Source organism: Pongo abelii, chromosome 2, assembly GCF_028885655.2.
Source record: "Pongo abelii isolate AG06213 chromosome 2, NHGRI_mPonAbe1-v2.0_pri, whole genome shotgun sequence".
NCBI classification, from domain to species: domain Eukaryota; kingdom Metazoa; phylum Chordata; class Mammalia; order Primates; family Hominidae; genus Pongo; species Pongo abelii.
Window position 1 is genome coordinate 189,149,700 of NC_085928.1, and position 27,255 is coordinate 189,176,954.

At 36.6% G+C, this 27,255-nt stretch overlaps 1 protein-coding gene across 2 annotated transcripts in view; it reads left to right on the forward strand.

The window, feature by feature from the left end:
• Positions 1-27,255, forward strand: part of PIK3CA (phosphatidylinositol-4,5-bisphosphate 3-kinase catalytic subunit alpha) — a 91,252-nt gene that overhangs the window by 30,243 nt on the left and 33,754 nt on the right. For both annotated transcript variants that reach the window (XM_024244864.3, XM_054553024.1), the window contains 5 exons: positions 20,038-20,465; positions 20,982-21,191; positions 22,588-22,838; positions 24,555-24,800; positions 25,514-25,599. In XM_024244864.3, coding sequence (XP_024100632.1) covers positions 20,114-20,465; positions 20,982-21,191; positions 22,588-22,838; positions 24,555-24,800; positions 25,514-25,599 — 1,145 coding nt within the window. In that variant the 5' untranslated portion in view covers positions 20,038-20,113. The remainder of the gene's footprint in view (positions 1-20,037; positions 20,466-20,981; positions 21,192-22,587; positions 22,839-24,554; positions 24,801-25,513; positions 25,600-27,255) is intronic.

The following is a 27,255-nucleotide window of genomic DNA, read 5'->3' on the forward strand; positions in this document are numbered from 1 at the left end:
CATGGTTTGCTAGGACAACTCACAGGACCCAGCATGATGTCATACTCATGGCTCTGTCACTTATTACAGTGAAAAGACACAAAGCACAGTCAGCAAAGGGAAAAGGTGAATGGGGCAAAATCCAGGGGAGGCCAGGTACAAGCTTCCAACAATCCTCTTCCGTAGAGTCTCACAAGACACACTTAATTCCCCCAGCAAAGAGCTGTAACAATACTTGTGAAATCTAACCAGCCAGGGAAGTTCGCTAGAGATTCAGTGCCCAGGGCTTTTACCGCAGTATGATCATACCCTCGCTCAGCGCACACCCGAATTCCAGACTAGGCAGGTATTAAGCATAAACCATATTGTTATCATAAATGCTTTAGACACATGGAGCCAGTCTTATCAGATGGGAATCAGGGTAGGGATTCTCCTAAAATCCAAGATCCAAGTTCCCAAGACGCCAAGCCAGCCTTGCAAACAGGCTTTTTTAAGGATAAGCATAAGAATATTAACTCTTTTCTGCAAGTTTACAACCTAGCATTTTGCTAAGTGTAACAAAAATTGATGTAAGAATTTTGATAGCCAATGCTGGAAACAGCCCACATATTCAACAACTGGAAATTGTATAAACAAGCTGTAGTGTATTTTGGAATACTACTTAAAAAGAACTAACCACTAATACATTAAAACATTGATGAATCCCAAGCTGTTGCACTCTTCTTATTCTGTACCTGACAGTATGTTAACCAAAAGAAGCCAAATACAAGAGTATACACTGTGATTCAATTTATGTAAAGTTAAGAATCAGCAAAACTAATCTATAATTACAGAAACCAAAATGTGATTGCCTGGGGGCAGAGAGAGAAATTAATTGGAAAAGAGCATGACAGAATGTTCTAGGATAATAGAAATGTATATTATATATCTTGTTTTGTGCAGTGGTTACATGGGTGTAAGAAGTTGTCAAAAGTCATCAAACTTAATGCTTAAGATGTGCAGAGTTCATTGTATGTTAACTATAGTTCAATTTGAAAAATTAACTACTGAGAAACATTGAAAAATAGGTAAGTGAGAATACATATTTGGATAGGAAAAACATCTTGTAAAGATGTCAGTTCTCCCTGTTCTCAAAATACCAAGAAGTTTTGCCTTGATTTTTGTTTTTGAATTTAGAAAAATATTCAAAAGTTCATCTGGAATTATCAGCCAAGTTTAATAAGACTGTGAAGGGGCTTTACAGAAGATACTTGGGCTGAATTTAAAGGATGAGTATGATTAAAATGGCAATAAATGTGAATATGAGGTAAAAGATCATGGAGCATATTTACAAAGGCAAAAAATTGTAAAGGGAAAAGATTGATCTAGTAAGATTAGAGCTTGGAGTGTGGGAAAAATAAGGGAAGAGCACAGTTGTAATGTTTGAGGCTTTGAGTCAAGGCTATATTGCATAGTTACTAGAGATTCACAATATTGTCTTAATTGAGTAATGGTGTAATTAGATATATGTTTTTAGATAGCCCATTCTAGTGACACTGTGGATAATTAAGTGGGCAGGGGAGAAACTGGATACTTTGTGCTTTCAGGGCCTCTTGTCTTAGTTCATACTGTCTGCTTAACCTGTTGCACTCTTCTCATTCTGTACCTGTCAGAAATCAGGTCCACTTTCTCCTAAAATTACCACATTCTGCCTTGTAGATTGTTAGATAATAAGATCTTTTCAACTTCATTTATATACTTCATTTATATACTTGTATGAGTGTTTTTCTCCTCCTTTCCTTTCCATCACCCATCCCTTTGCTTCAGCTGTCTTATAGAAAGTAATTGCTTAATGAATGCTTGTTGAATTAGAGACAGATCAGTCCTGCATATGAGAACTCTTTTAGGGTCTAATAGTGATAGAGAAGATTGAAAAAAAAGGTGATGAATTTGAGGGTAATTTAAGGGGTCGAAGTGATATCATGCAAGAGAGGAGTTGAAAGCACCAAATGTTTTAACCTTGGAGATTGAGAAAGTGGTGATGTCATGAAGAATGCATTCCACATTTGAATGAGCAGAGTAAGAGGTACCAACAAATGAAACAATTAAAGGAGGCCATAAAAACAGCAGAGATCATTTCAACATTCTATTGAGGAAATTGGGGGGGACACACTTTAATTAAATAATAACATCAGTATTTCTTTACCTTTGTAACTTTTACCTTTTAATTAATGAAGATGTTTTAAGATGAAATATAAAATGTGAACCTGAGAACTTTTTAACATTTAACATTATGGATATACATATCCACGTTTAGAATGTTATCTGTGTATTAATGCATGATTTTGTCATAAATACCCCACTAGGAAGAGAAAGGTCGGAGAGTGTTTGTGTGTCTCTATATATGTGTGTATTTGTGTGTTTTGTCCTGGCAAAAAGACAAACTGAGAGAACAGAAGAACAAAAGAGCAGTACTGAAAATAGCTAGATTAAAGGTTGTTTTTCTGTCACCACACACCAGATATGGAGAGTAGTAAAAGCAGACAGATGGACAGTTCTGTTAGTTTTGGAGTGTGTGAACAGAGAAAAGAAACATTCTGTTCCTTTTATTCAGAAAAGGAATTTCTAGACTAAATTACTGGTATCAGCAATAAGTTTCATATTCTGACCAAAGAAACATTATTTTTTTTTTTACCGTAGGGATAATGACTCATGCTGTTCTCAGAATTTTGCTTTTGTGGAAACTAAAGTGCAGTCATAAATACAGCACTGTTATTTGGATCTTAGTGCTAATGATACTATTGTGAGTAGACTAGTGATGGGTAAGAACACTAGTATTATAATCCCAGTTGTAACAAAGAAACCAAGCACATCTTAATTAGCTGATTCTAGATGGGAAAGTAGATTTTTTAAATAAATTAGCTAATTGTTATAATTCTGTGAGTTATGCAGTAGAAATAGAACCCATAATTTTATTTTTTTAATACTTCATTATTTTGAGGGGTTTGTGTCAGAAGTTAAATTTCTAACTTCCAATATTGACAGTGGAGATAATTAAACATATTTTCTCTGCCTTTTTTTCTTATGTCCCTCAAAACTAGTATAAGTCTACTAAATTATAGTCACATACACCATAAAGCAACTATCAAAAGAGTATCAGCTAGGTGAAGTTCAAAGGTTATATTCTCGTTTTATTTTAACCTTTAAATTCTTGTAATTTAAGAAATAGAGGTTTGAATGTCTTCTTTATATACCATGTACTAGATGCTCTCACTCTGAATTTTTACCATGTCAGGATACTCCATCACATATTTATCTCTGTAATTATAATTATTGGACACATACACAAAAGAGTTGTCCTTTACAGTATCTCTGTCCAACCTAAAAACTTTCCCATTTCTCTTCACTTTAATCTCTTCAGTCGTTCCCTTTCCTGAATTACCTCTTTACTCCCTAGTGACGGCTTAAAGTTTTAGATCTTAAAGTTCCCTTTTTCAAACTTTCTTATGTCTTCCTCTGTGCCTTTATTTTAATGTCAGCAAAAGTTAGCTCATGAATCATAACACGTGAAGCAGTTGTTTGAAATAATTGACAGCTTTTAATGACTTATGTTAAATAGCCAGTTTAAAAGTTTTTGTCAGTTGATAAGTTTTATTAAAAAGCATTTTAATGTATTAAATCATTGTAAGTAATTTATTGTTTAACTGCATGCCTTGGTAATGTCATACAGAGCATCAGTGAATAAGAGTGGCAGTATTGGCTGGGTGCTATGGCTCACGCCTCTCATCTCAGCACTTTGAAAGTCAGAGGCAGAAGGATCACCAGAGCCCAGGAGTTCGAGATCAGCCTGGGCAACATGGCGAGACCCCATCTCTGCATTAAAAAAAAAAAAAAATTATCTGGGCATGGTAGCACACACAGGTAGTTCTAGTTCCTAGCTACTCGTGAAGCTGAGGCAGGAGAATTGCTTGAGCCTGGAGTTGGGGCTGTAGTGAGCCATGTTCATAGCACTGTACTCCAGCCTGGGTAACTGAGAGAGACCCTGTCTCAAAAAAAAAAAATGGTAATATTCTACTCACTGATCATGTATGTTGCTGCTTTTACACAGTTATTCCCATTTCAGTTTGTCATTCTCATTGCTTGCTTTTTAAGGTATAGTAATTATAATTTCCAAGATACTTGGTACATTGAACTGTACATAAGTATAAATAAATAGTAAATGCTTGAAAGGGAAAATAAAGACCACTTACTAATATTTCTCTCCCACTATTGAAGTATTTTGGCTGTATTGTATTATTGAAAAGATGGATTTTTTAAAAATCTGTGCTTACATGACTTCACATTGTTGTTGCTTTCATTCATAGAACTTCTCTTCACATCTTAGCTAGGTGACACTGTGCTGAAATTAAGCTACCCTCTCTCTGATTGCACTTCTGGGAGATCTGAGTTTCTTTGCTCGCCAAAGTTATTACTTCAAGCTTTCCTGTTGTGAAATAGCCCGTTTGCCAGAGATCAAATACTGAAGGATGATAAATCACTATTAATGTTAGTCAATAATTGCTTGCAATGGACATTTTCATTATTACTAACATAATACTAGAATATTTTGTATTGCCAAAAAATGGGGCAGATGACAACAAATTACATCAGAATATAAAGTTATTGTTTGGTCTTTATCATTGAAAAAGCGTTGTTATTTAAATCAAATTTCTACTGTATATCATGTCTTTCATCCAATGTCGTAACAACCCAGATAGACTTGGGGTGTATTCACTTAAAAAAATACAATATCTTATGTTCATTAGAGTATAGTTGGAAGAAAATGTATTGTTTTTGCAAGAAGCTGTTTATGGATTTATCTGATTAATTTATGTAGAGCCAGGAAAAAGTTGTTTTGACCAATAAATTTGGCATTTGAAATGAACAGGTTAAGAATAGACATTAAGTGATCACCTTAAGTGCAATAAAATTTCAGCGCACTATACATTCTGTGCTTTATATCTATTTGTAAGAATACCAATAATATATCAATATGGTATAAGAGGAAAGAATAAGAGATTACAATAATAGCTCCTAAGAAAGGAAATCAGTCCAAGGACATAGGCTAAGGTTATGATGTGGACAAAAAGATAATAGTAAGGATAAATAAATAAATAGACAAAAATGTCAGGGACCTAAGTATTTATATGGCAAACAAGGATACTCAGTACATCTAGAGCCAGACTTTTTCCAGTGTCTAATCCTTGTTGTATATTAAATACTTCGGGAACTAAAATATGTTTTATGACACTGTGTTAACTGATGCATAATTATGTAATGGAAGCCATTAGAGCCTGTGTCTTGGCGGAAATTAAACTAAAAGCAAGATCCTTCTAGTATTTTTGGTAGATTATTGGCTAGTGCCTATTTTCACAGCACATACTACTAAAATTAGGAGGACGACAGAAGACGAGCATTGCCCCTACCTGTGCAAAATTGATAGACACATTCAAGAAGTACTCCATATTTTTAAGCTAATCTTTTTATTTGATTCACTTACCAGCAGGCTGTTTTCCTGCTGCAAAGCAAATTGGTGCAGTCCATTTACACCTCCTCCTTAGCCTGTAAGTATTGGCAGAATCACCACCACGATCACAGCAGCACAGTCCAGACAGTGTCATTTGATTTTGAAAATATTGTCCTTGCAACAGCCAGCTAGGACAATGACATATTAATGTCTGCTTTGCTTATTATTTGTGCCTGGGAGTATGTAATCATAGTCACAGACACCATAGCTGCAGTTTTATGACACTTGGTCTCAGGAAATAGAGAACTCTACAGAAGACAGTAGACCATGATGAAGCTTTATCATTAGTCCCTGGTTCTCTCCCCTGCAGATCACTTTGGCCTTCTGACAGACAGTACAGATAAATCTGTTAAGTTTGAAATGTTGAATTGGTCAAAAATGAAAATAATAGTCCAAAGCAAAAAGACCTTCTGTGAAACATATGTGGATGCAATTAGGTGAATATATTGTATCTGCAGGTGTCCCCAAAGTTGATAGCTTTATTTATTGGACCAGCCTAGACTGAAAATCTTCTGTTTAGGCATTTTGGTGGGGATTTTTTCCCCTCTATGGATACTGACTGTTATATTTAAGGAAGATAGAACAATTGGTTCTACCAAGAAACCTGTAGCTAACCCAAGTTTCACTTTATGATGGCAGCACTTTAAAAGTTTGGTATGCGAGACTCATCTCTTCTTCATTCTCGAGACAATAGGGCTAATCAGTGAGATGCAGGCAAGTTTTAATTTATCTAAATACTAAAGAGTATCACTAGAAGGGATAGTACCAGAATACAAGTCCCTATGGTGACTAAATTATGTCCTCACCGCATGATATAGGGAAATAAGCTAGCCGTTGATTTTTGATGAAGAAAGACTGTGGGAGCAGTGTGTAGCAACTGTTTTCCAAGAAGTTATCCAGTCTCACCCATAGTAGTGGAAAGACTTTAAAGAAAGCTGTTGAGGTATTCAGAGCCACAGAAAGGCTTATTAAGTCATCGAGCTATACTAGAAAGAAACATAAAAACAAAAGAGCAGAAGCCATTTAATAAACTTCAGGGGGGGGAAGTTCTAATCCCTGATGACTTACAGACACATCTTGCCTTCAGCTTCTTACAGATCTTTAAAAGAATCAGGTCAAGTGATTTGAAAGACATATTGCTAATATTACCATTTTCTAGATTCTATAGAAATAAACCATTTTTCCTCTGCTCTCACACTACAATAATCAACACAGAAGACTTCTGTGACCGCTGGTCACCAAGAAGTATATGGGGATTTCTCCCCACCAACAACCAGTCAGTTGATTCTGCTGCAGATTCTTCAATAGACAGCAGTTGAGTATCTTATAATTCAATTCAGTTCTGACACTATCTGCCTGGAGATAGCATCAGATCCCATAGGTTGAGGGCTTAGTCACAAGACTGCCATTCATTTCCAATGACAGTCATAAGCCTCAGGTTGTTTTACTTGTGCTTCTGACTGACTGGCTATAAATCAGGGTTCCCATGACCCCCTCCTTGGGTTTGATTAATTTGCTAGAGCAGCTCATAGAACTCAGGGAAATACATTTATCGGTTTATTATAAAGAATATTACAAAGGATATAGATGAAGATGCATAGGGCAGGGCTTGTGGGAAGGGGTGTGGAGCTTCCGTGCCCTCTGTGGACACACCACCTTCCAGGAACCTCCACTTGTTCAGCTATCCAGAAGGTCCTCGAACTCAGTCCTTTTTGGATTTTTATGGAAACTTCATTAAGTAGCATGATTGATTAAATAATTGGCCATTGGTGATCAGCTTAACCTTCAGCCCCTCTCTCCTCCGAGGAGGTGCGTGGGGGGTGGAGGTAGGGGTAGGACTAAAAGCCCCAGTTCTTTAATCTTGCCTTGGTTTTTCTGGTGACCAGCCCTCATCCTGAAGCAAACTAGGGGCTGCCAGCCACCAGTCAACTCATTAGCATACAGAAAGACACTTACCACTTTGGAGATTCCAAGGAATTTAGGAGTTGTGTGCCAGGAGAGAGGACAGAGACCAAATATGTATTTCACAATATCACATAGATGTTCTTAATTTAATTAAGTTGTTAATCTAGATATTCTTAAACTCTTAATGAACTCAACAAGCTGAGCCCTGGATAATGTACCCTTTTGTTTTTTCCGTTAGCTCACAAGAAGCCAGGAAACAACTATTTTATAAGTCAGCCAAGTCCAGAATGGTGTTAGCTTCATTATGGCAAGAAAGAGTGAAGTTACTTTTCGTGAAGCCCTGGGCTTTTTTTGAAGAAAAAGGGAGGAGAGGTGGTGGTTTTAACATTGATTTTAAGTTGAAAACTAGAGCCCTTTTATACTTTTTTCTTAAATGAATCCATCAATCAAGAATGGAACAATGTGTGGTTAGCATCATCTTTGAAGTTCCAAGTCACAGAGAGATTTTCTTCCTGAATTATGTGAGATGTGAGTCATTCGTAAATGGGAATTACAAAGGACAATGAACCCTATTTTTTTGGTTATCATCAATATAGGTTTGGTTATAAACTTGTTGTAAAAGGTTAAACCATCAGGACCTTTTCTCTTAGAGTTCCACAGGAGCTGAAATATTTGCTTAGCAGGAAATTGCAGTAGCATTTCAAGAACCCTTCCATATTTTGCATTTCCTTTATATTAGACCTTGATTCCTTGCTAGGTTGGTCTCTTCATTGATCTCATTGGTTAAATTGTCATTGAGGCAACCAGGTGCATAGACTTCTATTTTCACTGTCTTCAGTATATACAGTTGGTCCTGAAATGGATATACAGCTGGCAAACTTAAATACCTTAGGATTGTTTCTCTCTTTATGCAAAAGATGCTACTTTATAGTCATTTTATAAGGGAAGTGTTTTTTTTTCTAATTTAAAAAATTACCCTCTATATGATAACCAAATTTCCTTTAAGTGTTGCTTCAGTGAACCAAATAGCTTTTTACTAAGGGTAGGAGTTCTAGCTAGATAATATCTACCGTCTCTTTACAACAAGCCTAAAACAGTAAAGTTCTGTTTCCCTTTCTGGACACATGCATTTAGATAACATTGATCCAGTAGATAAGAGAAAGGGAGGCCGGGTGCGGTGGCTCACAGCTGTAATCCCAGCACTTCGGGAGGCCGAGGCGGATGGATCACGAGGTCAGGAGATCGAGACCATCCTGGCTAACAGGGTGAAACCCCGTCTCTACTAAAAATACAAAAAAATTAGCTGGGCGTGGTGGCGGGCACCTGTAGTCCCAGCTACTCAGGAGGCTGAGGCAGGAGAATTGCTTGAACCTGGGAGGCGGAGGTTGCAGTGAGCCAAGATCGCGTCACTGCACTCCAGCCTGGGCGACAGAGCAAGACTCCGCCTCAAAAAAAAAAAAAAAAAAAAAAGAGAAAGGGATCCTTTATTGAATTTCTGTGTTCCAAGCACTATGCTGAGAATTTTACATATACTGTCTCATTTAATTCTTTTGTTTGTTTTTCTTTGGGATGGAGTCTTGCTCTGTTGCCCAGGCTGGATGGAGTGCAGTGGCACCATCTCAGCTCACTGCAACCTCCGCCTCCCAGGTTCAAGCTATTCTCCTGCCTCAGTCTCCCGAGTAGCTGGGACTACAGGCGCCTGCCACCACGCCCAGCTAATTTCTTGTATTTTTGGTAGAGATGGGGTTTCACCATGTTGGCCAGGCTGGTCTCGATCTCCTGACCTTGTGATCCGCCCGCCTCAGCCTCACAAAATGCTGGGATTATAGGCAGGAGCCACCATGCCCGACCTTCATTTAATTCTTATAACATTACTATGAGATAGTAACTATATTTATTCACCTTTTGCAAATAAGGAAACTGCCTTCAAATGAGCCTACAAAGAAGACTTAAGAATTGGAGACTTCTCCCTAGGGTCAGTGGAATTCAGGATGATGGTGCACTGATCTCAACTAAAACGAGACTACTGGTTGGACCATTTCTTCTTAGGACTAGATTGTGTTAATACATTGTTCTCTTTGCTGCTATATATTAAATAGTACCATAGCTGAAAAAAATCTGGAGATTTCCATAATGTTTCCAGGTTCCTTGGCTACTCATTTGCTACAGGTGTTGCTAAAGATGTGTAAAAGCTCAAGTCACTAGTTAGGCTCTCTTTGTGGTTTGATTAGCTTTTGTCCTTTTCTTTGGCCAGGAGACACCCCTAATTCTGTCCACCTGTCTTACCAGTGCATGCCATTGGTCACAAGGTGGGTTGGTTAATAAAAAGGAATAAACGAATTGGAGACCAAGTATTGTACTACTAGAAAAACAAAGGCAAATGGTAATATATTTTTTTCCATCTGGAATAGTAGTCATTCTTTTAGTTCTGTATTTTGAAATCATCATTTACGAATACAGTCTTCATGATGTGAAAATGCAAACAGAGTTTTCAGTGTCACCTGATTTAAGGTCATTGGAACTGAGGATGACGGTTTACTTCTGACTGCCTGCTGCTGCTTTTATGTGAAACTATGATAATCTGCCTTGACTCCTTCCTCCTAGGAAAGAAAGAAATAAAATAATTAAATAAGAAAAATATTTAGTAGACAACTCTTTATCACTGTGAAATCATTTGTATCCTATTAAATGGTATAATATTATGAAATATATATCGTTTTCCACATTAAGTACATTTGCCTTTTCTCATAATCCTATCTCACCTTCACCTTTATTAATGTTTAGTCACATTTTGAGCTTATATTTTAAGAAACTTTAATTTGCCCTCTTGCACACTGAAATTTGAATTTTTAAAATTCAAGTATGCTGGGCACAGTGGCTCACACCTGTAATCCCAGCACTTTGGGAGAACGAGGTGGGCAGATCACTTGAGGTCAGGAGTTCGAGACCAGCCTGGCCAACATGGCAAAACCCCATCTCTACTAAAAATACAAAAAAGTTAGCTGGGCATGGTAGCACATGCTTGTAGTCCCAGCTACTCTGGAGGCTGAGGCAGGAGAATTGTTCGAACCTGGTAAACAGAGGTTGCAGTGAGCCGAGATCATGCCACTGCACTCCAGCCTGCGTGACACAGCAAGACTCCATCTCAAAAAAAAAAAGTAAAAACAAAATTCAAATTGAGAAAATTCATTTTCACGATTAAATTCATATTTACAGTGCTGCCAAACTTAAATACCATAGGATTGTTTCTCCATGTAAAAGATACATAAAGTGACTACACATTTCAGTATCTGGTATGGTTTCTGTTTATAAAATACAGAATTTAAAGTTCATGCTTTATCTAATAATCTAAGATCCAAGTATTAATCTATATTTCATTAATGGTTCTTTACCACATTTGATTCTGCTATTCAAACTGGATTCTTTTAACCCAACCTTGGTCACATTCACTGGTAATCAGAAGTCTACATTGCTATAAATACTACTCACCTAAGCCTTAATTATTTGTCATTAAAAAAAAAAATTTGTTAGCACAGATTCTCTCTAAACCCATTCATGGGCCTCATTAGGAAACCCCTTGTCTTATATAATGCATTAAATCTCTGAAATGTATTTTTATAACATGTTTCTTAGCACTGTAAATATGAATTTAATAGTGAAAATGAATTGCAGTTCCTCATTAAAGGAATTTAAATTTTTTGCATACTAGTGATAAGAACTTGATTTTCCACCCTGAAGTTGTAAAGGTCTTTCAGTCTCTCTAAAAGTGTGAGTTAAATCTATTTTCTCATGGCCAGCTTTTAAAGGTCAGTGAAGGACAGCACTTTGAAAGAAATGGATAATATGCATCCTTCCAGAGCTAGTATATATTACAGCTGTCCCTTTGGACTCACTCCAGAAGCACCTCAGTGACTCTCAGAGGAAGAGAATTTTAGAGGCCCTAACTGGGGCCCAGAAAATTGTACTGAAGGATACTTACTTCCCGTGCATCTCCACTATGGTGAAATTTGTTTAAAATTATGCTTCTTAGCCCTCAAATCCAAATGGTCTCTTGAGTGCTTTTGATTTTTCTTTAACCGTCCGTTTCTTACTATTTCTATTGCTACCTCGCTTTGTTCAGACCCTTGTTATATTTTCACTAATTTCAACAATTTAGTTTTTCTACCTCTTCTTCTGTGCTCTAGTATTATAGTGATACCCCACCACCACCCCCAGCATAAAAGACCCTATCCTGAAAAAGTTCATAGCCTAATAGGAGGTCAAACATGACTACAGATAATTTTAATGAGTATGTTGAGGTACAGTTATAGAAATACATATAAAAGGCTGTGGTAACATTTAAAAAGGGAGTAACTGACTCTAGAAATATTTAAAGTAACTTTCAACTGCAGTAATAAGACTATCGAATTATTAACCCAGATTTGAATCATGTTGTTTCTGTAGCAAATGTAGAGGGAAGTTTTATTCTCCTGTTCCAAATCAGACTAAAGATTCATTTGGTAATTTAAAAATCAGAAAAGCTTTTTTTTTCTCTCTCTCTCATTAATGGGTTATAGGGGGGTGAAAGAACCATCTCTCTCTCCTCTGGAGGCTCAGTATTTGAGTCTGAGAAATAAACTTGACAGTAGACAGATTAACAGGAGAAAAAGCATGTAAATGTATCGTATGCATATGCATAGGGGTCCTACAAAGTATGAGACTCAGATAAGGGCCAGACGGCTGAAGCTTAAATAGTACTTTTAGTTACAGAAACAAATATGGGCTTAAGGCTCCTGGAGGCTGAGGGGAAGAACTGCACTGCGAACGAAAATTGTCTTGCTATGCGGATAAAGTCTCTCAGATAGTAGCCCTCAGAAGAATAGTTGAAAAGTTTGTATGGGCCTGGTGTCTTGGGTGTGCAGACCTCTAGTCTCCTCTCCTGTGATAGGAGTTAATGTAGATTCCAGAGATGGGGTTCACAATTACATTTCTTCTGGAGGAACTTCCCTCTTCATAAGGGAAACTTCAGAGAAAGCCCTTTCTTCACTTTAGGAGAGAAGAGGATGAAGAGACAGAGGTACAGGGGAATGTCAGATCTTGGTTCTGTTGCTGCTTTTTTGGTTCAAAGAACTCATCATGTCAAAGTGTCATACTTTGGGGTATAGTTTCCTGACCCCTAACATGAGCAAATAAAGAGATGTAACTGAGTTAGCCACAAAACTATTTTTTTCCTGTTGGCTCTATCTAAAAATGAGAGTGGAAAATGTTTTGTGAACATATATCTAAAAGTATGGGTAAAACTTGTTTTACAAACTGTTGGTCATTCAGCAAACATTTAAACAGCTTCTATACTTGTGGAACATAAATAACTAGAACATACAAGCTGCTTATTTTAGCAAATTGTAGCTGTTTGCATTGATCAGGCTGTCAATTGTGCCAATTGTGCTGTGGTATGCTTCAAAATAACTTTCTAACTTTCTTATTTTTAATGACCTTTTAAGGCAGGTACAATATCGAGGTTTTAAAAACATAAGTATTTGGTGTTTTGTTTTGTTTTGTTTTGTTTTGTTTTTTGAGATGGAGTTTCGCTCTTGTTGCCCAGGCTAGAGTGCAATGGTGCAGTCTCGGCTCACTGCAACCTCTGCCTCCCAGGTTCAAACAATTCTCCTGCCTCAGCCTCCCAAGTAGCTGGGATTACAGGCTCCCGCCACCAGGGCCCAGCTAATTTTTGTATTTTTAGTAGAGACGGGGTTTCACCATGTTGGCCAGGCTGGTCTCAAACTCTTGACCTCAGGTAATCCGCCCTCCTCAGCCTCCCAAAGTGCTAAGATTACAGGCATGAGCCACCACGCCTGGCGTAAAAACATAAGTATTTTAAACATAATACACTTTTGAAATTGAAACCTGAACTGAAATATGTAAAATATACTTTTTGCATATTTTAAAGTAGTTAAGCCAGAAAACGTCTTAGGCTCTATTTATAGAGACTGGTAATCCATAGTCAAGTAATAGTTTTCTATACTCTGCCTTGGAAATACTGATTCCAGAATATTGTACTAGATTTTCATTGCCACATTTTGAGATGAATATTAGCAAAAGGGCATATCCAGTGATGGCAAAAATGAGATGGTAAACTATCTTGCCTGAATTATGGGCCTGGTGTCTTGGGTGTGCAGACCTTGGGTGGCGGAAAAAGACCCAGGGGAGATTCTAATAGCTTTCAAGTATGTGATGAGATAGAGAAAGCGGAACTGAGGGAATGAACAAGATAATTTAGGAGTAACAATGTTTAGGGATACCTTCAGAATTACTCCACAAAAAGTTCCCTATCAGGTAGTAAGCTCCCAGCAATGAAAGTACCCACTTAAATCACTTCTGAGATACTTCCCTATTTCAAATTTTAATTTAATGGCTTAAAGAACTTAGGTTGACACTGTAGGACTGTGGTTTGCAGAGGCAGGGTTTGGGATAACTTCTTAGCCACTGGGCACTTATCCGGTTGATACCAGGTAATTCTAATACATTACAGGGATCAGCAAACTTTTTTTCTGCAAAATGCCAGATAGTAATATTTTAGGCTTTGCAGGCCATATGGTCTCTATAGCATCTGCTCAACTCTGTTGTTGCAGTGCAAAAGTATTGTTGACATTACGTAAACACAGTTTGTTACCTGTGTTCCAATAAAACTTTATTTACAAAAGCAAGTGGTGAGTTGGATTTGGCCTGTGGGTCGTACTTTGACCACCCTTGCCTTAACTAATGAAATCTAGAAATAGAGTTATAATGTAAATAGAGAAAGGCTTTCAGTTTAGGGATTAAAAATCAAACTGTCAAGATATCATTGTCTTCTTGGTCTGAAAGAGTACACATCAAGTGTTCAAAATAGTGAATTGCCCAATGAATTAAGAAACTTTCCAGTATAAAAGTCAAATGACAATGGAGAATCTGATACTGTTTTTTACTCTTTATTTCTGCTACTTACGTTGTTCTTAAAGGTGTCATTACTTGTGCTGGGTAGTACTGTCTACTCAATTGGACTGCTGATGCAGACCCAGTCCATACCAACAAGTTAACGCAGGTTCAGGCCTTCTGAGAACTGAAAGATTTTTAAGTACTTCCTTCCTAAACACAGTAACTTTTAACAGTAATTTTAACACCAGAAGCAAGAAGTAAACAAAAATCTCTGATGATCGAGGCATCATATATTTTGTGCTCCTAAGGTCATACAGCAGAGCCTCTTGTATTATCTTTTGGTCTGTTGGCCTTTAGTTTATAGTTTGTAAAATGGTGGTCACATGTCAATGCTGACTAGAAGAAGGAGATGCTACTGTAATCAGGCAGGTTGGCATTCAGCAACCTGGGGTTGTTGGTTTTAGGACCAGAAATGTACCCCCAAGTCTCCACCAAATTTCTCAATAATCCTGAAGAGCTTTGCTGTTTGTGTTTTAATATAACACAGTAATTGGTGCTTATAATGACTATAATTCATCAAAAAAGGTAAATTGTGAATTGCGCACACGCACACACACTCTTCTAAGAAAATGGGACTGCTCTATTTTGAACAGTCTTCAAATTGAAATAACTTATTTCGATATATAGAAAATTAGGATAAGTAAAACCAATTTATTTACTCTTAAGAGTTCCGGATAGTAGTGATTTGTCAGTATGCATATGAATCTTTAGTCCTGGCATTCTGAACTCAAAACCTCAATAGAGTGGTTTCTTGACCCTTAAAGTGTTTTAGTAAATATATTTTTAATTCTGTGACCTCAGACCTCCAAACTACATTATGATTTCATAATTTTATAGTGATTTATCCCCCCTATTGCTTTAAATGTAATAATTCCATCTTCTTTATCAGTATTTAATTTTTTCTATAGTCTAAAGGCCCTTTTAAAATGTTATATATTCTGATTTCTTAATTTTAGGGATTTTTCTCTAGACAGTTGAGAATATGTAATTTTTACACTTTAAGGTTCATTTGATTATAACCTACACTTGAAAAGCAATTTTTAAAGAAATCTGAGAGAACTTAAAAATCATTTTAAAACCATCATGTCATTTTTAGCTGAAAATACTTCAGAGACTTTTTTTTTTTTTTTTGGAGACAGGGTCTCGCTCTGTTACCCAGGCTGGAATGCAGTGGTGCCATCACGGCTTGCTGCAGCCTTGACCTCCCAGGCTAAAATGATCCTCCCACCTCAGCCTCCTGAGTACCTGGGACCATAGGCGTATGCCACCACACCTAGCTAATTTGTTTGTTTTTTTGTAGAGGTGGGGTCTTGAGCCCAGGCTGGTCTCGAACTCCTCAGGTCAAACGATCCTGCTGCCTCAGCTTCCCAAAGTGCTGGGATTACAGGTGTGAGCCACAGCCCCCAGCCCAGAGTCTCGTTTTTACTAACAGTGTACAACATAAAATTCAAATGCTAACATGGTTTTACATCTGGCCCCTGCCTACCTTTCGCCTCTCCTTCTTTGTCACATACTCCACCTGTTCCCATGCACTTTAGACTCAAGTAATGAAAAACAGCTTGTATTGCTAGGAACAGGCCACATTATTTCATGGTCTGACTTTATACACACTCTCTTGTGGCAACCTAGAACACCCTTCTATAGGCTCTCTTACGTTCAGGCCATACCCTTTCTGTGAAATTTTTAATCTATAATATTCTACTGAAACTTTACCTCTCTGAAGCCTTCCCTTGTCTCCTCAGGCTTTTCCGTTGTTCGTATTCTGTCTTGTAACAATTATCACATTGTTAAAGTTGTTCCCCAGTAAACTATGAGGCCCTTAACTGCAGAAGGGAAAGCATCTTTTTAACCTTTGTTTTTGTGCCATACTTAGCCTAGGGCCTGACATTAAGCAGGTACTTCTCAAAAAAAAAAAAAAAACAAAAAAAAAAACAGGGTAGAGACAGATAACAAGGGATTCCTGACACCTAAGCTGTAGATAGCTATAACATTTCAATAGGAATCTTGAGAATCTGAGGAACTGGAAGCAGCTGGGAAAGCACCGGCATCTGAGCCACTCAGTACTCTTCCAGGCTTGTGTGCGAGCCTTGCCACCTTCAGGTATTAGCACTTGAAATATAACTTCTTTATGAAGCTCCTTATTTACTTGCCTTCTCGGTGAAAAAAAAAAAACAAAAACCATTTCCTACTCCATCTGGTGCCAGCACTGTATAATTCCTAATAAGCTTGAAAAGATAATGTTGGCAATACTTTATAAGTTTATTGCTAATGTTTAACATTTATTAAGTGCTTACTGTGTGCTGATCTCTGTGCTTACATATTTTTCATATATCACTTCATCTATATTCACAACAATCCAATGAAGTAGATGCTATTATTATCCCAATTTCACAAATGGGAAAAATGAGATTCAGTGAGATAAACTAAACTACCCAAGGCCATACAACTATTGACTAAGGGGGCCAAAATTTGAATCTAGTGTAGATTCAAATTAGAGCTCATTCTCTTATTCACTACTGGGGAATACTGCCTGGCCATAACTGAAGCCCAACTAACAGCATGGTTATAATATGGGCTTTAAAATAATCTAGACCTGGATTCAAAATTCATTTATTGGAGGCAAGTGACTTCACTTCTGATCTTCAGTTTTCTCATATGTAAAATGATAATATCTACCTCAAAATGATAATATCTACCTCATGTACATGCCCACCCATGTACATGGTACATACTAAAAAAGCAAATGTTAGTTCCATTTGCCACTTCTGCACTTTATGTGAACCCTGGGGTAATGGTTTGTACAGAATAAGGCCTGGCATGAGAAGACAAATAACCATCTGACAAATAAAAAAGCTGTCATTCTGTCTACCAGAATGTCAACCAGTGCCTGCCTTCCAGGATCAACAAGTGTTTTATTACCATAATCACATTTATTCTCTTAATGAAAAGGGTGTGTCTTGAGTATTTAATAGTTAATTACCCATAAAAATGCTACAGTAGAATAAGGAATAAAACCAGTGATCTGTCTACTATACTAACTAGGTTTCTTTCTTGGTAATACTTAGGGAACATATGAGGGTTCCCTGTGGGTTGTTATTTATTATGTAAAATAGTTGCTCCAGTAGTTCCATAATAGAGACCTGTCAGCGCCATTCAGCAGAGAAAAATCATAAACACAGCTGCTGTTTTTGTGTGGCTTGTGGTTTTGGTTTTGTTTTCATTTGAACTTTTTTATGCAGGCATGTCATCATTTAAAAGTAGTCATTTGGCGTTTTCCCTTACATTCTTCAGATTTTTTGTAGGCCTAAAAAAATTTAAGTCACTTCTATAATTTTTCATACAGATTGATCCATCTGGTCTTTTTACTAGCCAATGAAATTTTTTACATGTAGGAAAAAGGACAATTATTTTAAATTCTATAATTTCAGTGGATCTCTTTTATAAGTTTGAAGAAAAATAGTTTCAACTATCAAAAAATATTTTTCTTATATTCTTCGTTGTCTCCAGTTAATTTCTGTATTTCCGTGGGTGCGAAAAAGGCTAATAATTTCTGCTATTCCTACTCTTCACATCCTTCGTATGTTACAACTCTGAAGCATACCATAATTATTTGTTTGCAACCAAGAATTGGTACAGCATAAATGTCTAATCAAATTAGGCCCTCTTGCTTTCTTTAAGTCACACTGGCTATGAGGTGGAGGTGGATTATAGGGGGCAGGCATCGATTCAGGGAGACCATTTAGGCCTTTGCAGTGGTCCAGACAAGAAATATTGATGGCCGGCCCAAGGTACTAAGAGTGGTATTTGAAGGAATGTAGACAGAATAAAGAGAGAATTAACGAAGCTTGTTGATGGGTTAGATGTTGATTGGTGTGAGATGGAGAGAGGAGTCAGGGATGGCAGGTTTCCTCTCCTCTTTCTTGTTGTGTTTGTTCAACTCTTGCTTATCTTTTTTTTTTTTTTTTTGATGGAGTCTCGCTCTGTCGCTCAGACTGGAGTGCAGTGGAGCGATCTCGGCTCACTGCAACCTCTGCCTCCCAGGTTCAAGTGATTCTCCCGCCTCAGCCTCCTGAGTAGGTGGGATTACAGGTGCATGCCACCACGCCCAGCTAATTTTTGTATTTTTAGTAGAGACGGGGTTTCACCATGTTGGTCAGGCTGGTCTCGAACTCCTGACCTCGTGATCTGCCCACCTCGGCCTCCCAAAGTGCTGGGATTACAGGTGTGAGCCACCATGCCCAGCCGCTTATCTTTAAAGGATTAAGTTTATGTTTCCTACTATGGGAAACCTTCCCACCCCAAACTTGATGACCGCATTATGTGCTTTTATAGAACCTGGCACTTCTCCAGGATAGCATTTATTGTGTTTCGTAAGTGCGAATGTAATTACCCTACACACAGCATACACATAATCATCATATTCTTTGTCTTGTCTTGTGAAGGCAAGGGCCATGTCTATCTTATTCATCATTAGATTCCCACACCCAACATAGTCCTGGGGACAGCACCAATGCACTTTTGGTGCATAAGCAAACAGTGTCATTTATAGCTCTTACCTACAATATCTGATAGACTAATCAAATATAGTAGTTTATCTGGGCCTTTTTGATTCACGTCTCTAGCTTAACTTTCATTTTTTTCTTATTTGGTATCTCTCACTTTGCCTTTTGATATACTCTTAGAGTTTCGCTCACTGAGTAAAAGAGAATATAAACAGCAAGAAGTAAACTTGTGTTTTATGGATTTTGATAATATCTTCTAAAAGACCCCCCAAGATTGTTGATGTCTAAAAAAATTAAGGGCCTTCAACTCATAATAATACTTAATAGTTTTTAAAATATTACAAACTGATTGGAACATTGCACTAACAAAGAGAGTCATGGATCTTATTTATGTGTAGATTCATTTCAGTCAGAAGTATTAGGACTGGGTTATTTGAGAAAGTAGATAGATCATTACAAATTCATCGTCATACTTCAAGGAAAAGTCATTGATGACACTTTCTAATATTGTGAATATATACCTAAATTATACTTTAAGAACAGAATGTCTAAGATATCACCTAGATAAGAATCAATACAAAAAGAAAAAGGAAAATTACAAAGATTGATTTAAGAAAGAAAAAAGACTAAGCCATAAAATTTCTCATTATTACAGGTCGAGGGCAGGGAGTGAAAAAGGAAAAGGATTTGACTTCTCTAGGCATGGTTTTACTTATTTTAAAATAAGAGCAGTGGACCCATGATCTAAAAGATTGTTTCTGGCCTAAATTCTGTTTTTCCATAAGATAGAAGAGAATGATAAAGGTGATATGCAACGGGAATTTTGGGTTGAATTGCAACTTACTTTTCATTCTTCCCATAGCCTCATCTCTGTCTTGATGAAACCTTAGAAAATCCACTCAAATATAATGTTTTCTTAAATGACTTTATAAAATTTAATTAAATACAAATGGTTTTTCTAATCTCTGCTGAAATAAATTTTTTATAGCCTAATTTAGAGCAACAGTCTCGATTAGAATATTTAAGATGAATTATTACTGCTTAGCCTAATCAAGTCAAACTATGGAAAATGAGTTTTTACATTTTAGCAGTGTTATAAATGTATTCTTCTGTAGTTGTGTCTGTTTTAACATATGTTTTCCTTCTTCGATTTAGGTTTCTGCTTTGGGACAACCATACATCTAATTCCTTAAAGTAGTTTTATATGTAAAACTTGCAAAGAATCAGAACAATGCCTCCACGACCATCATCAGGTGAACTGTGGGGCATCCACTTGATGCCCCCAAGAATCCTAGTAGAATGTTTACTACCAAATGGAATGATAGTGACTTTAGAATGCCTCCGTGAGGCTACATTAATAACCATAAAGCATGAACTATTTAAAGAAGCAAGAAAATACCCCCTCCATCAACTTCTTCAAGATGAATCTTCTTACATTTTCGTAAGTGTTACTCAAGAAGCAGAAAGGGAAGAATTTTTTGATGAAACAAGACGACTTTGTGACCTTCGGCTTTTTCAACCCTTTTTAAAAGTAATTGAACCAGTAGGCAACCGTGAAGAAAAGATCCTCAATCGAGAAATTGGTATGATACAATATCCTATTCTAAAATGCAAATAACTATGAAGCTTAACTGTTGTCCCTTGCTAAAATATTTCTGTCTAAATCAATACCTTCATAATCTTAAATAGCTTTCTAAATAAAAATCATTATAAATCTAAAGTATGTTTTACTATCGAACTATGGAACTATTTTTAACACCTTGATATTATTCCATAAGGTTTTATTTAAGAAATGTCATTTGTGGGATGACTTAGATTAGTTATATCTCAGTTTTGTTATTCTTTTAAAAATGATTGATAGGAATGTTTGCTGCCTTTGCTCTAAATTGCTGAATATATTATTTTTTATATATTAAAAATATTTGGGACTTTGTCAACTCTTAATATATATGCATTCATCAAAAATTTTTTTAACCTAGAGGTACTTTTTTTTACTCTGTTGTGATCTTCCAAATCTACAGAGTTCCCTGTTTGTAAAAACACATGTTCATACTGTGTATGTAATAGAATGTTACATTCTTTATGTAATTTTATTAAAGGTTTTGCTATCGGCATGCCAGTGTGTGAATTTGATATGGTTAAAGATCCAGAAGTACAGGACTTCCGAAGAAATATTCTGAATGTTTGTAAAGAAGCTGTGGATCTTAGGGACCTCAATTCACCTCATAGTAGAGCAATGTATGTCTATCCTCCAAATGTAGAATCTTCACCAGAATTGCCAAAGCACATATATAATAAATTAGATAAAGGTAAGAAAATGACTAATCTACTCTAATCATTACTATAGTGCAGTCTTCTACCTGTGCCTATATCTTTGTATAGTCTTTTTTTTTTTTTTTCCAGCTAGATAGTAAGCTTCTTGAAGGCAGGGACTGCTTATACTGACAAGATATAGTTGAGTGCTAAATACAAATTATGTACAATCAATATTTATTGGTTGAATTTTTGTGTGAATATGATACTGATTTCTTGGTAAATTGTCTACAAAACGGAAGAAGTATGAGTTTGAAATTTACTGTTTTTTAGGATTCAGAATTAGAGCTGATTATCTTTTCATAAATAAAAACAAGTATAAATAGAAACATTTTATGAAATTTTGAGAAAACTTTATACATTCTTGTTATTATATATCATAAATACACCAGAAAAAAATAAGTAATTTTCGTAAGTATTAAATGCAGTAATTCTGATCATGGGTGATAATATATAGGGAGATTTTTAACATTTAATATATCAATTTCTAGAATTAAGTGAACAAGAAACTAAACTATATTGTTTTCAAAATGCATGTCATTGTATCAGATAAATATCTATATTTTTCAGGGTAACAAAGTAAAATTATCAATTTGAGTTAACTCTCACACACTATTATATATCAAATTCTGTTAGTAGAATAAGTTAAGACATCTTATTACTATTCGTATTTTTCAAAGTAGTTTAATGCAACATAAGATCTTTCAAAATTCTTTTCTATTCTAGCATATATTTTAATGCTCTTTTCATTTTCCCGAACATTTTTTGTGAAAAATTTTCAACATATAGACGACTTGAAAGAAATGTACTGTGAACACCCAAACCTCTCTAAATAGTTTGTCTTCCCATTTTCTTCATCTTTCTCTTTTCTTCTTTTTTGGCCCCCTGGCTTAATCTTAAAAGGAGAAAATTAGACAATCCATTTCCTCTCCCCTCTTAATTTTCTTACCTTTCCTCCCTCACATTTTCTGTCATTCTGATTGAACATCTTTAAGCCTCCATTGGTTCTTTCTTTACTTCCCATAGTTACCAAAAACTCTTCCACCTTAGGTACTGTCAAACCTTTGATACCATTATGAATCACTATTCATAGGGGTGGTACCCATGAAGTATGTCATACAGTTTAGAATGGAAATTAGCTTGGTCTCAGGTACTTGTGACCCACATATCACAGTTTTGTGTGCTTGTCATAAAACATGAGATTTGGGAATGGTCTGGCAGCCCGTTCACATATAAACTATTTCTACCTGATATTTACCTAGTTTTAATTGGGCTGATTAAAAAGCATTTCTGATATGGGTAAAGTAATGATAGTGAACACTTGTTGAAATTTCTCCCTTGAAAAATGAAAGAGAGATGGTGATTGCATCTAATAATGTTTTCCTGTTATAGGGCAAATAATAGTGGTGATCTGGGTAATAGTTTCTCCAAATAATGACAAGCAGAAGTATACTCTGAAAATCAACCATGACTGTGTACCAGAACAAGTAATTGCTGAAGCAATCAGGAAAAAAACTCGAAGTATGTTGCTATCCTCTGAACAACTAAAACTCTGTGTTTTAGAATATCAGGGCAAGTATATTTTAAAAGTGTGTGGATGTGATGAATACTTCCTAGAAAAATATCCTCTGAGTCAGTATAAGGTGAGTAACAAGTTTCAAAATACTAATTTTTAATTTAAAAAGTAATCACATTGAGGATGAGTATCTGGTTTTTTGTTTTGTTTTTTGTTTTTTTTTTTTTGAGATGGAATCTCACTCTCGCCCAGGCTGGAGTGCAGTGGCGCGATCTCGGCTCACTGCAAGCTCTGCCTCCCGGGTTCATGCCATTCTCCTGCCTCAGCCTCCCAAGCAGCTGGGACTACAGGCGCCCTCCACCACGCCTGGCTAATTTTTTGTATTTTTAGTAGAGACAGGGTTTGCACCATGTTATCTAGGATAGTCTTGATCTCCTGACCTCGTGATGCGCTCTCCTTGGCTTCCCAAAGTGCTAGGATTACAGGCATGAGCCACCACGCCCAGCCAAGTATCTGTATTTTTAGGATATACTTCTTGATAAGTAATATTAGTAAATAGCATTTGTAAGCTTATTCTTTTAATTCTGTGATTAATTCATTTGAGAGGCTGAAAATGTTGGCAGTTACTCTAGCTCCCAAATACAGATATTCCATGGGTTTGTTGTTGTTGTTTTTTGTTTGTTTTTCGAGACAGCGTCTCGCTTTGTCTCTCAGGCTAGAATGCAGTGGTATGATCATGGCTCACTGCACCATCAGTCTCCCAGGCTCAAGCAGTCCTCTCACCTCAGCCTCCGAAGTGGCTGGGACCACATGGCATGTGCCACCATGCCCAGCTAATTTTTTTTTTTTTTTTTTTTTAGAGACAGAGTCTCATTATATTGTCCAGGTTGGTCTTGAATTCTGGGCACAAACAATCCTGCCTCGGCCTCCCACAGTGCCGGGATTACAGGCATGAGCCATTGCGCCCAGCCTATTTCGTGATTTTTATCCCCTCCAACCAGTGGCCGTGGAATGGAATTGAAATAGACATTTCAAAAAATCCATGACCTACTGTTAAGATATACTATTGATACTTTCCTACTCTCTTTTTCTGTTTATTAAATAAATACCTATAAGAAGCAACTATGTTTGTGCCAAGCATATGTCGAGTACTAATTTACATAACCAAATAAAACTGGGCCTGGCCTTCAGGTTGCTTATTTTCTAGTGGGGCTTATAGGTAAGAAAATAATGTGTATATAGTAACATTTATATTAAAAATCTCTGTCTTAACTACCATTTCAAAATTCAGACCAGTATATTTTAACATTTTTTGTAAATATTTATCCATAATGTTACTGGTCTCCACTATTTGTGGTTTTTTGTTTTAATTTTAGCAAAACTAATGTTTCTCAGGAAATGTTTGGACAAAAAAGCAAGTGAACAGCAGCCTTTGGATGGGACATCAGCATGACTTAATAGATTGAATGACAGAGGCGTCCTAAGTGATATTGCTTTTCTGTTATCAAATACAATGTTTTCATAATGAGTATCCTGTGATCGTTGTTTTTAATTCCTTTTTTTGCCTCCAGTTAAGGGTAGAACTATAGTTTCAAAAGTTGACCTTAATTTTTTTCTTTCATGCAATTTATATTCAGAAGTGTTTGATTGATCTTGTGCTTCAACCTAAATCCTAAATGTTAGTATTTTAAATGTTATAGGAACTACTAATAAATGTGGTCTATAATGTTTAATTTTTTATCACCTTTGCAGATTAATATGTAAATTCTCATAATACTCTTACATGTTACTTTTAAAATGAAAAACCTTACAGGAAATGGCTCGCCCCCTTAATCTCTTACAGTATATAAGAAGCTGTATAATGCTTGGGAGGATGCCCAATTTGATGTTGATGGCTAAAGAAAGCCTTTATTCTCAACTGCCAATGGACTGTTTTACAATGCCATCTTATTCCAGACGCATTTCCACAGCTACACCATATATGAATGGAGAAACATCTACAAAATCTCTTTGGGTTATAAATAGTGCACTCAGAATAAAAATTCTTTGTGCAACCTACGTGAATGTAAATATTCGAGACATTGATAAGGTAAAGTCAAATGCTGATGCATATTATTTTATATAAATTATTTTATATAACCTTTTTCTTGAACTATACAGTAGTCTGTTGACCTGTAGTATGTTTTCAGATGGTTAGGAGAACACCCAAATCTCCGAATGTAAAAATATATCATGAATTTTACTTGAGCTTCCATCTACCTTAGCTATTATACAGCTCACAGTCCTTTGTTAATAATTCTAATATTCACAATTCTAGCTCTTAAAATCAAAAGTTTTACAGAACTCATTTGGCAGAAAGACCTGAGCCAACCTTAAGTGAGGGTTTGTATAATCTTTATTAACCCCACTTAGTATAAAATTCCGGTATCCTATTAAAGAAATATGAATGTCTTTATGAGGTACTGCTTCACCAGCTAAGGAAGTAGTATTTAGTAAGTACGTGTACCAATTTAGCTTTCCAAAATATGGAAAAACTCTGAATTACATACCTCCCTTAAGGGGATTGTGGGCCTATATTTATGTTTTAGTAGTCTGATGTCTCCATTGTTGTTAGTGGATGAAGGCAGCAACTAATTTTGGTGAAGACTCTACGTCAGTATTAACATGTTACATATGTGAAAAAAAGGAGAACCAAGCTATATCTGAACAAAAATTCCATGGTTTTATATTTGATTCTATCAAGCGTGTGCATATGTGTATGTTGAGTGTATACATTAGTATATACATACTTTTTTCTTTTAGATCTATGTTCGAACAGGTATCTACCATGGAGGAGAACCCTTATGTGACAATGTGAACACTCAAAGAGTACCTTGTTCCAATCCCAGGTAAGGAAGTATACAGATTTATATTTCCAAAGCTTATATTAGTGTTTAGCAGTGTGATCCATAAAAGTAGTATATTTTTTTAGGCCAGCCTGGGCAACAAAGCAAGACCCCATCTCTACAAAAAGTTTTTCTTAAAATCAGCTAGGCACTGGCCAGGCACGCTGGCTCACGCCTGTAATCCCAGCGCTTTGGGAGGCCGAAGCAGGTGGATCACGAGGTCAGAAGTTTGAGACCAGCCTGGCCAAGATGGTGAAACCCCATCTCTACTAAAAATAAAAAACATTAGCCGGGCGTGGTGGTGGGCACCTGTAATCCCAGCTGCTTGGGAGACAGGCAGGAGAATCGCTTGAACCTGGAAGGCTGAGGTTGCAGTGAGCTGAGATTGTGCCATTGCACTCCAGCCTGGGCAACAGAGCGAGACTCCGTCTCAAAAAAAAAAAAAAAAAAATTAGCCAGGCACGGTGGCATGTGCCTGTAGTCCCAGCCATTAGGGAGGCTGAGACAGGAGAATTGCTTGATCCTGGAAGTTCCAGGCTGCAGTCAGCTATGATCATGCCACTGCATTACAGCCTTAGTGAGACCTGATCTCAAAAAAAAAAAAAAAAAGTATATTTTACATCATTAGCTTTATACAAGCTATATATTAATAAATTACCAGAAGTGTACATATAGACCAGCAAGACTTTCTGTCAAATGAGTATCAGTCACAGGATTATTTTATTGATTCTGTCTAAAGTTTTATCAGAATAGTTTCTGATTGTCTGTTTTCATTGTATCAAAGAGAGAACAGAGTATGGTTACAATTTTATGCTAATGATTTCCCACATTAGATTAAAAACCTAGCATTTTATTCTTTTCCTGTCTCCATCATCATTCACATGAAGGAGAAGTTAAGAGTTGGCAAGCAACTCCATAACCAAACTACCCTGAGGCAGTTTCCTTCAAATCACTCCCAAGAATAGATATTTATTGCTTTCAAATAAAGGGTCTTTGAAAGCAAATTAATTTATTAGTGGGAGAGGGAGTTATGGGGAACATTTTAAATTATTACTGCCTGGATGTGATGAAGAAATAAAAAGTAGTATAATCCAATAGCTCACTATCCTGCATTTCTTTGCTTCTCTCTATATAATCATTTGGGAATAAGAGTACCCCTGAATGTAATAGCAGTAATATTTCAAGAGAACTCAAATTGTTATTGGACTTTATGATAAAATAACAATAGAGCTAACTAGTGACTCCTCCAGAAGTAAATCTCATAATGAATTTAGACTGAGTTCTAAGACATTCAAGAAAAAGTTCTGGTCTTGTTGCTAAAGATGGCCACCCTTTTAGAGCCTAGGTAAAGTTAAAAGAGATGGTAGCCTTGTCTGCCACAGGGAAGGAAGATAGTTCCTCAGCCTACCTAAACCATTATAGGTCAGAAAGTGTATCATTCAGGTCAGAAATGAGACTGTGACAACAAACAACTTCAGGATCTTTTTTTTTTTTTGAGTTGAAGTCTCACTCTGTGGCCCAGGCTGGAGTACGGTCAAGTTTAAGCGATTCTCCTGCCTCAGCCTCCCGAGTAGCTGGGACTACAGGCGCGTGCCACTGCGCCCAGCTTATTTTTTGTATTTTCAGTAGAGAGGGATTTAACCATGTTGGCCAGGCTGG